At 45.4% G+C, this 11,585-nt stretch overlaps 1 protein-coding gene across 1 annotated transcript in view; it reads right to left on the reverse strand.

Moving 5' to 3' along the window:
* The window catches only part of SEC24C (SEC24 homolog C, COPII coat complex component), a 27,290-nt gene extending 17,802 nt beyond the window's left edge, over nt 1-9,488 (reverse strand). The window contains exons 1-3 of the mRNA XM_021718009.1: nt 9,403-9,488; nt 9,110-9,309; nt 5,985-6,120 (exon numbers count right to left, since the gene is read on the reverse strand). Of these exons, the coding sequence (XP_021573684.1) occupies nt 5,985-6,120; nt 9,110-9,281 (308 nt within the window). The 5' untranslated portion in view covers nt 9,282-9,309; nt 9,403-9,488. The remainder of the gene's footprint in view (nt 1-5,984; nt 6,121-9,109; nt 9,310-9,402) is intronic.
* Nucleotides 9,489-11,585: the final 2,097 nt, after the last annotated feature.

Consider the following 11,585-nt stretch of genomic DNA (forward strand, 5'->3'; position numbering starts at 1 on the left):
TGGTAGCGCACACCTGTAGTTCCAGCTCCTTGGAAGGCTGAGGCGGAAGGATCACTGGAGCCCAGCAGGTCGAGGCTGCAGTGGCCGGCAGCGACCACTGAGCTCTAGTCTCAAAAAAAAAAAAAGATATTTCATGTCCATTTGCAGTCCCAAGACATTTTTGAAAAATAAACATGGATATTGCTACATTGCCCACACAGGTCCCGAACTCCTGACCTCAAGTAATCCTCCCATCTTGCCCTCCCAAAATGCTGCGATTACAGGTGTAAGCCACCATGCCCTGCCTCAATACTTTTTTTCACTTGCCCATGGCCAGCCTGAAAGAAACAGTATTCCTTCTTACCACCTTCTGCCAGTGTGCAGATTTTTTTCCTAATCTGTTCACTGAAGGTGCAGCTCAGGTCCAGACTTCATAAACAATGTCTCAGTTCCAAAGCTCCCCCTAGAAAAGCCCAAGGACTCAGCTCCCATCTCCAGTACTTGCTTAAACATAAAGCTGTGGGTTCTCAAGATGATAATTCCACCCAATCTATCGGCAGCCAGTGTCAACTTATCACTCTGATTTTCAGTCTCCACTTGGTCTCTGCAACGTAGGACTTCACTTTCTTTATTTTAAGCTTCACTGTGCACTTAAAAACATTTTTTTGTTTCTATTTCATCTCTCCTTTCTAGATGTTTGTAGCAGACGGTTTTCAGGTTAATCTGCCACCCAGCTGAAACTTTGACTCACTCCAAATAGGCAGTTTTCTCCATCTCTCCACTGAGATGGCATTTACTAATGATGCTGACTTTGCCACACCATGGCCAATGCTCAGTCTTCATCTCACATTTCAGTGGCAACTGACACAGCTAATTATTTTCTTGCAGCTGGGTACAGTGGCTCACACCTGTAATCCTAACACTTTGGGAAGCAGAGGTGAGAGGATTGCCCAAGTCCAGGAGTTCAAGACCAGCCTGGGCAACTTGGTGAGATCTCGTCTTTACAATAAATTAAAAAAAAAAAAAAAATTAGCTGGGAGTGGTGGCATGCACCTGTGGTTTCAGCTACTTGGAAGGCTAAGGTGGAAGATCACCTGAGCCCAGCAGGTCAAAGCAGCAGTGGCCAGGAGCATGCCACTGCCCTCCAGCCTGAATGACAGAGTGAGACTCTAACTCAAGGAAAAAAAAAAGTATTCTCTTGCTTTCCTGAAATAGGTTCTTTACCTGGTCTCAAGACACCACGTTCTCCTGGTTTATGTCTTTTTTTTTTTTTAGTTGGAGTCTCACTCCATCACCCAGGCTGGAGTGCAGTGGCACACTCACAGTCACCCTAGCGTCGACCTGCTGGGCTCTGGCGATCTTTCCATCTCAGCCTTCCAAGCAGTTGGAACTACAGGCACGCGCACTACCACATCCAGCTAATTTTTTTTTTTTTATTTATTGTAGAGACAAGGTCTCACCAAGTTGCCCAGGCTGGTCTCGAACTCAAGGACTCAAGTAATCCACTTGCCTCGGCCTCCCAAAATGCTGGGATTAAAGGTTGAGCCACCAAGTCCGGCCCTGGCTCCTACTCTTCTTTCCTTGTAAATATTGGTAAGTTCCTAGTCTCAGTCCTCAATTCTATTCTTGTCGCTTAGGCTGGTCAAACCCCTGAGCTCAGGCAATCCTCTTGCTTCAGCCTCCCAAAGTGCTAGGATTACAGGTGTGAGCCACCAAGCCCCGCTCTATTCTTTAATCTTAATGCTCACTAAGTGATTTCATCTAGTCCCAAGGCTTTATGAAATATCTCTAGACTGAGGACACACACATTATTTTTTCCTGAGTTGGAGTCTCACCATGTAGCCCAGGCTGAAGTGCAGTGGCACACTCACGGCCACTACAGCCTCGACTTGCTAGACTCAGGCGATCTTTCCATTTCTGCCTCACAAGTAGCCAGAACTACAGGCACGTGCCACCACACACCTGGCTAATTTCTTGACTTATTGTGGAGAGAAGGTTTTGCCAAGTTGCCCAGGCTGGTCTTGAACCCCCTGAGCTCAGGCAATTTTCTCACCTCTGCCTCCCAAAGTGCTGGGATTACAGGTGTGAGCCACCACACCCAGTAGCTGGGCACTTATGGTTCCAGCTACTTGGAAGGCTGAGGCAGAAGGATCGCCGGAGCCCAGCAGGTCGAGGCTGCGGTGGCTTCTTTGATTTGTTGTAGAGATGGGTTCTCACCAAATTGCCCGGGCTTGTCTCAAACCCCTGGGCTCAGGCAATCCTCTAGTCTCCACCTCCCAAAGTGCTGGGATTACAGGTGTGAGCCACCATGCCTGGCAACACCCAAATGTTTATCTCCAGTCCTGAAATCAGTCCTGAGCTGCAAATTTGTATATATACTTGCCTACTCAACACATCTACTTGGATAGAAAATAGCTTTTTCTTTTTTTAAGAGATAGGATCTGGTTCTGTCACCTAGGCTGGAGCACAGTAGCACAATACAGCTCACAGCAGTCTTGAACTCCTGGGCTCAAGTGAACCTCCCACTTCAGCCTCCCAAGTAGCTGGGACTATAGACATTGGGGTTTTTTTTTGTTGTTGTTGTTGTTTTCCAAATATTTTCTATTGAGGTTGGTTGAATCCACATATTCAGAACCCATGGATTCGGAGGGACAACTGACTATATTTCCCACCACCTCTATCACTCCCATCCTAAAGCAGGCCAATATTATATCTTGCCTGAACTACTCTGCAACAGCTTTTTAATAGAATTACCTACTTTTACTCCTAAATTCAGCAAAATAATCTTTTTTTTTTTTGAGTTGGAGTCTCACTCTGTTGCCCAGGCTGGAGTGCAGTGATATGCTCACAGCCACTGCAGCCCTGACCTGCTGGGCTCCAGCGATACTTCTGCCTCCACCTTCCAAGTAGCTGAAACTACAGGCGCGCACTACCACGCCCGGCTAATCTTTTTTTTAATTTATTGTAGAGATGAGGGCTCGTCAAGTTGCCCAGGCGGGTCTTGAACCCACGGGCTCAGGCAATTCACTCACCTCGGCCTCCTAAATCACGAGATTACAGGTTGAGCCACTGAGCCCAACCTGTTTTTTTGTTTGTTTGTTTTGAGTTGGAGTCTCACTTCATCACCCAGGCTGTAGTGCAGTGGCACGCTCACAGACACCCCAGTGTCGACCTGCTGGGCTCAGGCGATCCTTCCACCTCAGCTTTCCAAGTAGCTAGAACCACTGGCATGTGCCACCATGCCTGGCTAATTTTTTGATTTACTGTAGAGATGAGGTCTCGTCAAGTTGCCCCAGCTGGTCTCAAATCCCTGGGTTCAGGCAGTCCTCTCACTTCTGCCTCCCAAAGTGCTGGGATTATAGGTGTGAACCACTGCACCAAACAATCTTTTAAAACACAAGAAAGTTATTACTATAAAAGTCAGGATAATGATTACTTATGGAGGCAAGGACAAAGTGATTGAACTGGGGCACATGAAAAGGGTTTCTGAGGTGGAATGACTGCTGAAATTCTATTTCTTGATCTGCATTGTAGTTACAAAGGAATTCTCTTTATAAAAATTTAGTAACGCATACATTTGTTTTGTATGGGTTTTTGTACTTGTTTTATTTATTTATTTTGAGTTGGAGTCTCACTCTGCCACCCAGGCTGGAATGTAGTGGCACGCTCACGACCACCCCAGTGTGAACCTGCTGGGCTCCAGCGATCCTTCTGCCTCAGCATTCCAAGTAGCTGGAACCACAGGTATGCTCCACCACAACTGGCTAATTTTTCGATTTACTGTGGAGATGAGGTCTCGCCAAGTTGCCTGGGTTGGTCTCGAACCAATGGGCTCAGGAAATCTACTTGCCTCAGCCTCCCAAAGTGCTGGGATTACAGGCTGAGCCACCAAGCCCGGCCATATGTGCTTTATTTTAAATGAAAAGTTCCACTGCATAAACAAACAACTAAATAAATAAACAGGAATGTGTTTTGACCCAACTTAAAACTCTCCAGTGGCTTCTCACTACTCTTAGAATCAACTTTAAACTTCATGGCTTGCAAAGCACTATAATGATATGGTTACTGCCAATATTTCTACCTTGTCTTGTCCACTCTGCTCTAGCCATAGTGGTGTTCTTGCTCTTCCTCACATACAGCAAATTAACTTCTACCTTATGGCCTCTGCACTTGTTCTCCCTACTGAATATACTCTTCCCCCAGATCTTTGCATAGCTTACTTCATCGCTTCACTAAGGTCTCAAATATCACTTCTGAGAGGCTTTCCTTGACCAGTATGATTAAAACAGCTCTCTATCTCCTCACAAGTCATCCTCTATATCCTTCCCCTGTTTTATAGTCATATAAATCTGTATACTTATTATTTTCCATGTTACTCACTCATTTACCTTACCCAGACTTACCACTCACTGCTAAAAATAAATATTTTGGACACTCAATAAAAGTGTCAGAAAGTGACTCTTCCATTACTACACCCTATTCCCACAGTATGTTTTATATTTTATTTACCAAAAACAAACAATATTCCAACAGAGATGACTACCTTCCTTTAATGGACTTCCATACAAGGATGAGTTTATTGCAGCATGCACCACCAAAGTTTTCATCATTTATGTGGTTTTTCTCAGAGTAGTTTTCAGTTCATTACTGGTCATGCCCAAATTTAACTAATCATTCCTACCAAGTGCCTGATCTAGAAGGAAAGGGGAAGTCAGGGGAAACACAAACAGTCCTGAAGTCCTCTCTTTCCACTTCTCCCTTAGGGTAGGTTCAGTAGGACTACCACCATTATTGAAGATTTACATCTAGTAAAGAAAAAACTCAAATTTACAGAAAATGAAGAATATGCAAAAAGAACCCAGGTACTAAGATGAGTCAATAATTCACACTTCTAGATGTCAGCAGCACCTATAAACTGGAAGAAAGAAGACAAAAATATAAAAAGGCAGAGGAAAGAGAAAAAGGGCTCTATAAGAAAGGCAAAGAGCCAGGCTTGGTGGCTCAGCCTGTAATCCAGCGCTTTGGGAGGCAGAGGTGAGTGGATTGCCTGAGCCCTCGGGTTCGAGACCCGCCTGGGCAACTTGGCGAGACTTCATCTCTACAATAAATAAAAAAAAATTAGCCGGGTGTGGTAGCACGTGCCAGTAGTTCCAGCTACTTGGAAGGCTGAGGCGGAAGGATCACCGGAGCCCAGCAGGTCGAGGCTGCGGTGGCCGGGAGCGGCCACTGCACTCCAGTCTGGGTGACAGAGTGAGACTCCAACTCAAAAAAAAAAAAAGAAAAAAGAAAAGAAAGGCAAAGAAGAAGCCAGGCTCGGTGGCTCAGCCTGTAATCCTGCGCTTTGGGAGGCTGAGGTGAGTGGATTGCCTGAGCCCGCGGGTTCAAGACCTGACTGGGCAACTTGGCGAGCCCTCATCTCTACAAAAATTCAAAAAATTAGCCGGGCATGGTAGTGCACGCCTGTAGTTCCAGCTACTTGGAAGGCTGAGGCGAAAGGATTGCTGGAGCCCAGCAGGTCGAGGCTGCAGTGGCCAGGACCGGCCACTGCACTTCAGTCTGGGCAACAGAGTGAGACTCCAACTCAAAAAAAAATGAAAGGCAAAGAAAAACAAACAAACAAAAAAATGGAAATAAGCTACATGTGGTGGCACACGCCTATAATCCAGCACTTAGGGAGCCTGAGGCAGGGGGATTGCTTGAGCTCAGGAGTTCGAGACCAACCTAGGCAATATAACAAGACCTCATATTTACAAAAAAGAGAAAAATTGGCTGGGCATGGTGGTGTATACCTGTAGTCCCAGCTACTTGGGAGGCTGAGGCAGGAGAGTCACCTGAGCCCAGGAGGTTGAGGCTGAGGTGAGTTGTGACTGTGCCACTGCACTCCAGCCTGAGCAACAGCATGAGACCCTTACTCAAAAAAAAAAAGGAAATAGACTCCTATACATTCCTAAACTTTCTGCTCTGTACTTACATCAGAGTGATTTTAGGCTGACCCAAGTACATACCTTTGCATCTGAACAGTGGAGCTTGGCCCATTCTGTACATCTCCTTGGCCAAACTGGCCATATGCAGCCTGACCACAAGGGGCCTGTGCTGTGGAGGCTGGAGGTGCCCCTGAGGAAGGTGGGGCTCTTGACATACCTGAAGGTAAAGGATAGAAACTAAGTGATTGGGAAATAATTTTATCCTCCACCCTGAGCCAGGAATGCAAAGCAAGGATCAATAAGCCCAGACCTTTACTGGCCCAATACCACAGCTTTGCAGTGAAAAGGATACTATTAGCATGCAACTCTAGTTACAGTTAATTCTGAACACAGTTGCCCAATAGAGGGTCTAGACAGGTATACTAAGGGGTGAAGTTGTAACCACAGACATGAGAATATAGGGCCTTCCTTTAACCACCATACTCTCTCTTTTAGTCTAGGACAACCTAATGCTAGACAAAACATCAACTCTCTTAAGGAAAGGAGTTTCCAGAATTCAGAAACTTGGAGCATTTATGAGAAAGGTGACACAGAAGATGACCAAGTAATATACTGACTAGGTTGCAAAGAAAGGCAACTCTTGGGGAAACTATTCTGCCACCTTCTTCTTCATTCATTCTACTTATACTAGCCATATCCCTTTCATCTCCTCCTAAGTGTGGAAGCTTCCAATAGCACATGGTTCAGGAAAGTATTCCCATTGGTCAGAGACCATGTTTCTGCCCAAGACTTGAGTCAGGACAACTGACCTATCCTCAATTAGCATTGCCACCTATATTCTCACAAAAGCCATACTCCATCCTTTTCACTCACCAGAGCCACCACTGAAGCTACTTCTACAACCCTTAGCCATTCGTCCCATGTGCAATGCAGGGAGAAAGCAATTAGTTACTTGGCACATCACTTTTGAAATGTTGGTGACCCATGTTCAAAGAATTGTTTTTCTTATGCTCTGTCCTCAATAGAGATTACACATTATAGACATTACAGAACCAGGGACATGAGTTATCTAAACTTGCTCACTAACCATGACAGAACGAGATGCTTCCCCCTTACTAACAAAGCTTTCTTTTGAGAGAATGCCAAACTCCATCTTGATAAGTCAGGACTTGACAAAACAGAGGTGGACTCTGTTCAGCCAAAGTCCTAGCCCAGAGCAAAGCTCTTCTAAAGTCCTGAGACCTAAGTTCGCCACTTCACAAAATTTTTTTTCAGTTATAATTAAAATGGTAATCATTCATTTATTTCTAAATTATATACCTATGTCTCCTTGGTGCCTTCTTTTTCACCTTTACGGAATTCTCTCTCTTAAAAAGCATAAGGATGCCAAGCACAGTGTCTTATGCCTGTAATCCCAACACTTTGGGAGGCAGAAGCAAGAGAATTGCCTGAGCCCATGGGTTCGAGACCAGTCTGGGTAACTTGGCCAATCCTCATCTCTATTAAAAAAATCAAAGCCGGGCTCGGTGGCTCAGCCTGTAATCCCGCGCCTTTGGGAGGCTGAGGTGCGTGGATTGCCTGAGCCCACGGGTTTGAGACCCGCCTGGGCAGCGAGACCTCATCTCTACAATAAATCAAAAATTAGCCAGGCATAGTGGCACATGCCTATAATTCCAGCTACTTGGTAGGATCGCCTGAGTCCAGCAGGAAGAGGCTGCAGTGGCTATGAGCATGCCACTGCACTCCAGCCTGGGCAACAGAGTGAGACTCCAACTCAAAAAATTAAATTAAATTAAATTTAAATTTAAGTAAACAGCATAGCTGGATACGGTGACGCACGCCCATAATCTCAGCGCTTTGGGAGGCCGAGGCAAGAGGACTGCCTGAGCTCAGGGGTTTGAGACCTGCCTGAACAACATGGCAAGACCTTATCTCTACAATAAATCAAGAAAATTAGCCAGGTGTAGTGGCACACGCCTATAGTTCCAGCTTCTTGGAAGACTGAGATGGAAGGATTGCCTGAGCCCAGGAGGTAGAGGCTGCGGTGGCCGTGATTGTGCCACTGTGCTCCAGCCTAGGAGACAGAGTAAGACTCCAACTCAAAAAATATATATAAACAAACAAACAAAAAAATAAACAGCATAAAGAATTTGGCATACCCTGGGTCTTCAACTAGCCTAACCAAAGATCTACTGGTAACTACTTTCCAAAAAGTCTCTTTAAATAATCTGTAGAGTACCAGCTACTCTTCTTAAAAAAGTAATGTAAAAGCCAAATACTGAACCTAAAGCAGCACTAGATTAGCTTTCTCTTATTGCCTTGATATTACAGAGCATCTAAGTAGTAGAAGAAACTCAAGCAAAGGAAAAGGAATGATTATGAGAAGACAGACATGAGAGGCATCAAAAGTCAGGCATGGCCAAGCACAGTGGTTCACACCTATATTTCCAGCACTTCAGGAGGCCAAGGCAAGAGGATTGTTTGAGTCAGGAGTTCAAAACCAGCCTCGGCAACATAGCAAACCTCATCTCTACAAAAAATCAAAAAATTAGCTAGGTGTGGTGGCACACATCTGTGATCCCAACTACTCTGGAGGACTAAGGCAGAAAGACTGTCTGAGCCCAGGAGATTACGGTTGTGTTGAGCCGTGATCATGCCACTGCATTCCAGCCCAGGCAACAGTGAAACCCCTACTAAAAAAAAAAAAAGAGCATGCACACAAATACCACATTTTTCATCCATGAACTAGCTCTCCTTGTCCTAGAGTCATTTATAGACAGAACCATCAGTTTAATAAGATAATAAGAGGCATTCTCAATATATGAATATATTGGCAATGAGTGATTTTAAGGAGACTTCAGGTCAACAGGAAATATTCAATCCTGCTCACAGGCTCTGGAGAAGCTGTGACCACAATCCTTCCATTTAGTTCTTAACAATGCAGCCAGGTGAGGCTGCACAGGGTGACACCCACAGGAAATGAGCTGCCATTGAACCTGGAAGATGTGCTCTCACTAGAATTCTTAAGGCAGAAACACAGTCACCCTGTCTAAAAACAATTCATAGCGTTTTCAGTTACAGAGTCAGATTCATGTTCCTCAATCTCAGTCACCCAAACTCTTCAAGCAGCTTAGCTAGAGTAATACAACCCAACCTGAAGATTCTGCTGATTTCCCTCCCTAGCTCAAAGGAAACTTGGAACATACCTTGGGGAGAGGTTTGCTGATAGCTTGGTACTGGACCATTGTAGGCTCCGTAGGGAGGAGGGGGAACTGTGGACCCTGGTTGCCCACCATAGCTGGACTGATGATATCCTGGGTAGATGGACTGGGGCTGCCCAAATGGCGGCACAGGTGGAACTGATTGGTTGACGTTCATTATGAAAGCATCCCCAATTTAGCCTCACCTGAAAGAAAAAAAGAAATTAGTCTAAATGAACTTTCTAAAGAAAGAGCAACTAACTATTCAGGGCAGGAGGTAGAGATAAAAAGAAACTGACCTTATCAGGCAGTAATTGGCCTAATCATTCCCCCACTGTCACAAGATCTTAGAATTTTCTGCCCCAGCCAAAACCTAGATTACCTCCTAAAAGCAAAGATTTTGTTACTCTGAACCCATACTTTGTCACTACCAAGAGAGGATAAATTTCAACTTCAGACAGTCCCACTGCAATGGAGCAGCAGCCTCCATTCCCCAATGGTATGATTTCTAGTATCTAGTCACACACAAGAAGCCCTGTGACTGATGAACTACCATATTACAGATGTTTTCACATTTTATTCACTCATTCCATTTATTCAGCAGAGTATCCTCTAGTGTGCTACTTATTTTTAATCACTCAGGCTAAACATTTAAAATAGATCAACTAAAATACTTCCCCTTCAATGACAAAATTTTGAGTAACTGATTTAGAGAAATGACACTTTGGCTAAACTGCCATCGTCCCAAAATACTCCAGCCCCAGTCTCTCCACCAAGAATGTATGGACCTTAAAACTGAAGCATTAAAATCACTAAATGTAAAGGACCCCAGAAAATTTTAGCATGGTAACAGATTAGAACTGAGTGCTGGCCAGGCACAAAAACTTCTTCACATAATAGGGAAACAATTCAAAAATCAGTTGCAAAGTCAGAATTCATGGAAAAGATCATTCATCTTATCCCTCAAGCAGAGGATTCTAAAACCCCATACATTCCTCCAACTCACCTGTTTCTGCTCCCCTTATGTGATTGTTATGAATCTAGGCCACCATCAAAATTATTACAATCTTGCCCAGCAACAAAGGGATTAATTAAAAGACTTTTTCAGGTAGGATCTTTCCAGGAAGAAAACTATCTGACCACATCTACTCTAATCAGTGTTATCATTTCAGTTATCATATAGACAGAATGGGCCAGGAAACAAAAACGCTCACAGTTGCTGCAGTGGAACAATAGCCCTCTCTCCTTTGCTAGGAAGAGCCATTTTGACTATAGAACAGCTGAACTGATGCTGGAGTAGAAGTCCTTAAACTCAAAGCTACCTCAGTGGTTGTTCTTCCAAATCCTTAACTTTACACAGGTCACTGACACAAAGCTTGACAGACGTCCCCCTCCCCTTATCTTCCTAAAGTCAGGGGAGGAGGAAGAAAAGTTGCTTCTTCTTTAGGAAATAATTTGCTCAAACACACTCAAGAGCTGGGAGTTAGACTCAAGTCTAGACTCCGTTCTGGGTGGACAGTGGAGGGTGACAACTCAAGGGGGCGGGGCAAGCTTCCTAGAATTCTGAAAGTAGTCAGTCAAGCTGTGAGGCTAGGACTGCCGAGGATCATGCCTGAGAAGCCAAGTCAGCATCTAGGGGCACGATGAGAGGGGCTGGTCGTTAAGCATAGAGACCAAACGTCTCGCGTCCTTCAACAGGCTCCGGGCAGGAAGCGGGAGTGGAATCTGGGCCGGGAGGCGGCGAAAGGAGGGTTTAAGATCGATCCTTGATGATGGATGCGTGAAGTGAGGGTCCCTTCCCGGGTCCCGCCCCCAGGCTCCTCCCTTCCTTCTGAAACCGAACCCCAATCTGGCCAGTAATACCCCGGCCTCTTCTTTGCTTTCCTACCCACCAACCTCCTAATGCCACTCCTCAACCAGCTCCAGATCCAGGTTCGACTTCGTTCCTAACGTCAAGGCTCCCAGGCTCCACTTCCGGTTCCGAGGTGCCGCCCGTCACCTCCGGAAGTTCCTCCTCCACGCTCCGGGGCCGGACCACTCCTTCTGCCACGTCTGCACTAGGCACGCATTCAGGAGCCCGGATGCTGCGCATGCGCCACTTCCCCACTGCCATCATGGCCACGCCTGTAAGGCTTCTCTGAGTATTATACCTGTTACCTTTTTTTTTCTTTTTTTGCAGGTGTTCTGGTCACTTTATGACCTCATCAACTGAGATGGGATTGCAAAAGCTGGGACAGACGATCTTTAGTAACACCCATTCACTCCGCCTGTGTCGTATTAGTGACCTCTGATCTAAGTCTTGTAGTCACTTCCTTCTGACCTCTGACTCTAGTGATTTCCGTCCTCTTGGTGGATCTTACCCGTGACCTTTGCTGGTCATGAGATTTGCAGAATGTGTGTAGTGGTGGCTAAGGGCGCTCGCTCTGCTGTCAAACTGTATGCTTGGTTCTAAGTTCTGGCTCTGCAGTTCTCTAGCTTGGGC

Source organism: Carlito syrichta, unplaced genomic scaffold (assembly GCF_000164805.1).
Source record: "Carlito syrichta isolate Samal-C Ts95f unplaced genomic scaffold, Tarsius_syrichta-2.0.1 Scaffold311707, whole genome shotgun sequence".
Taxonomy (NCBI): domain Eukaryota; kingdom Metazoa; phylum Chordata; class Mammalia; order Primates; family Tarsiidae; genus Carlito; species Carlito syrichta.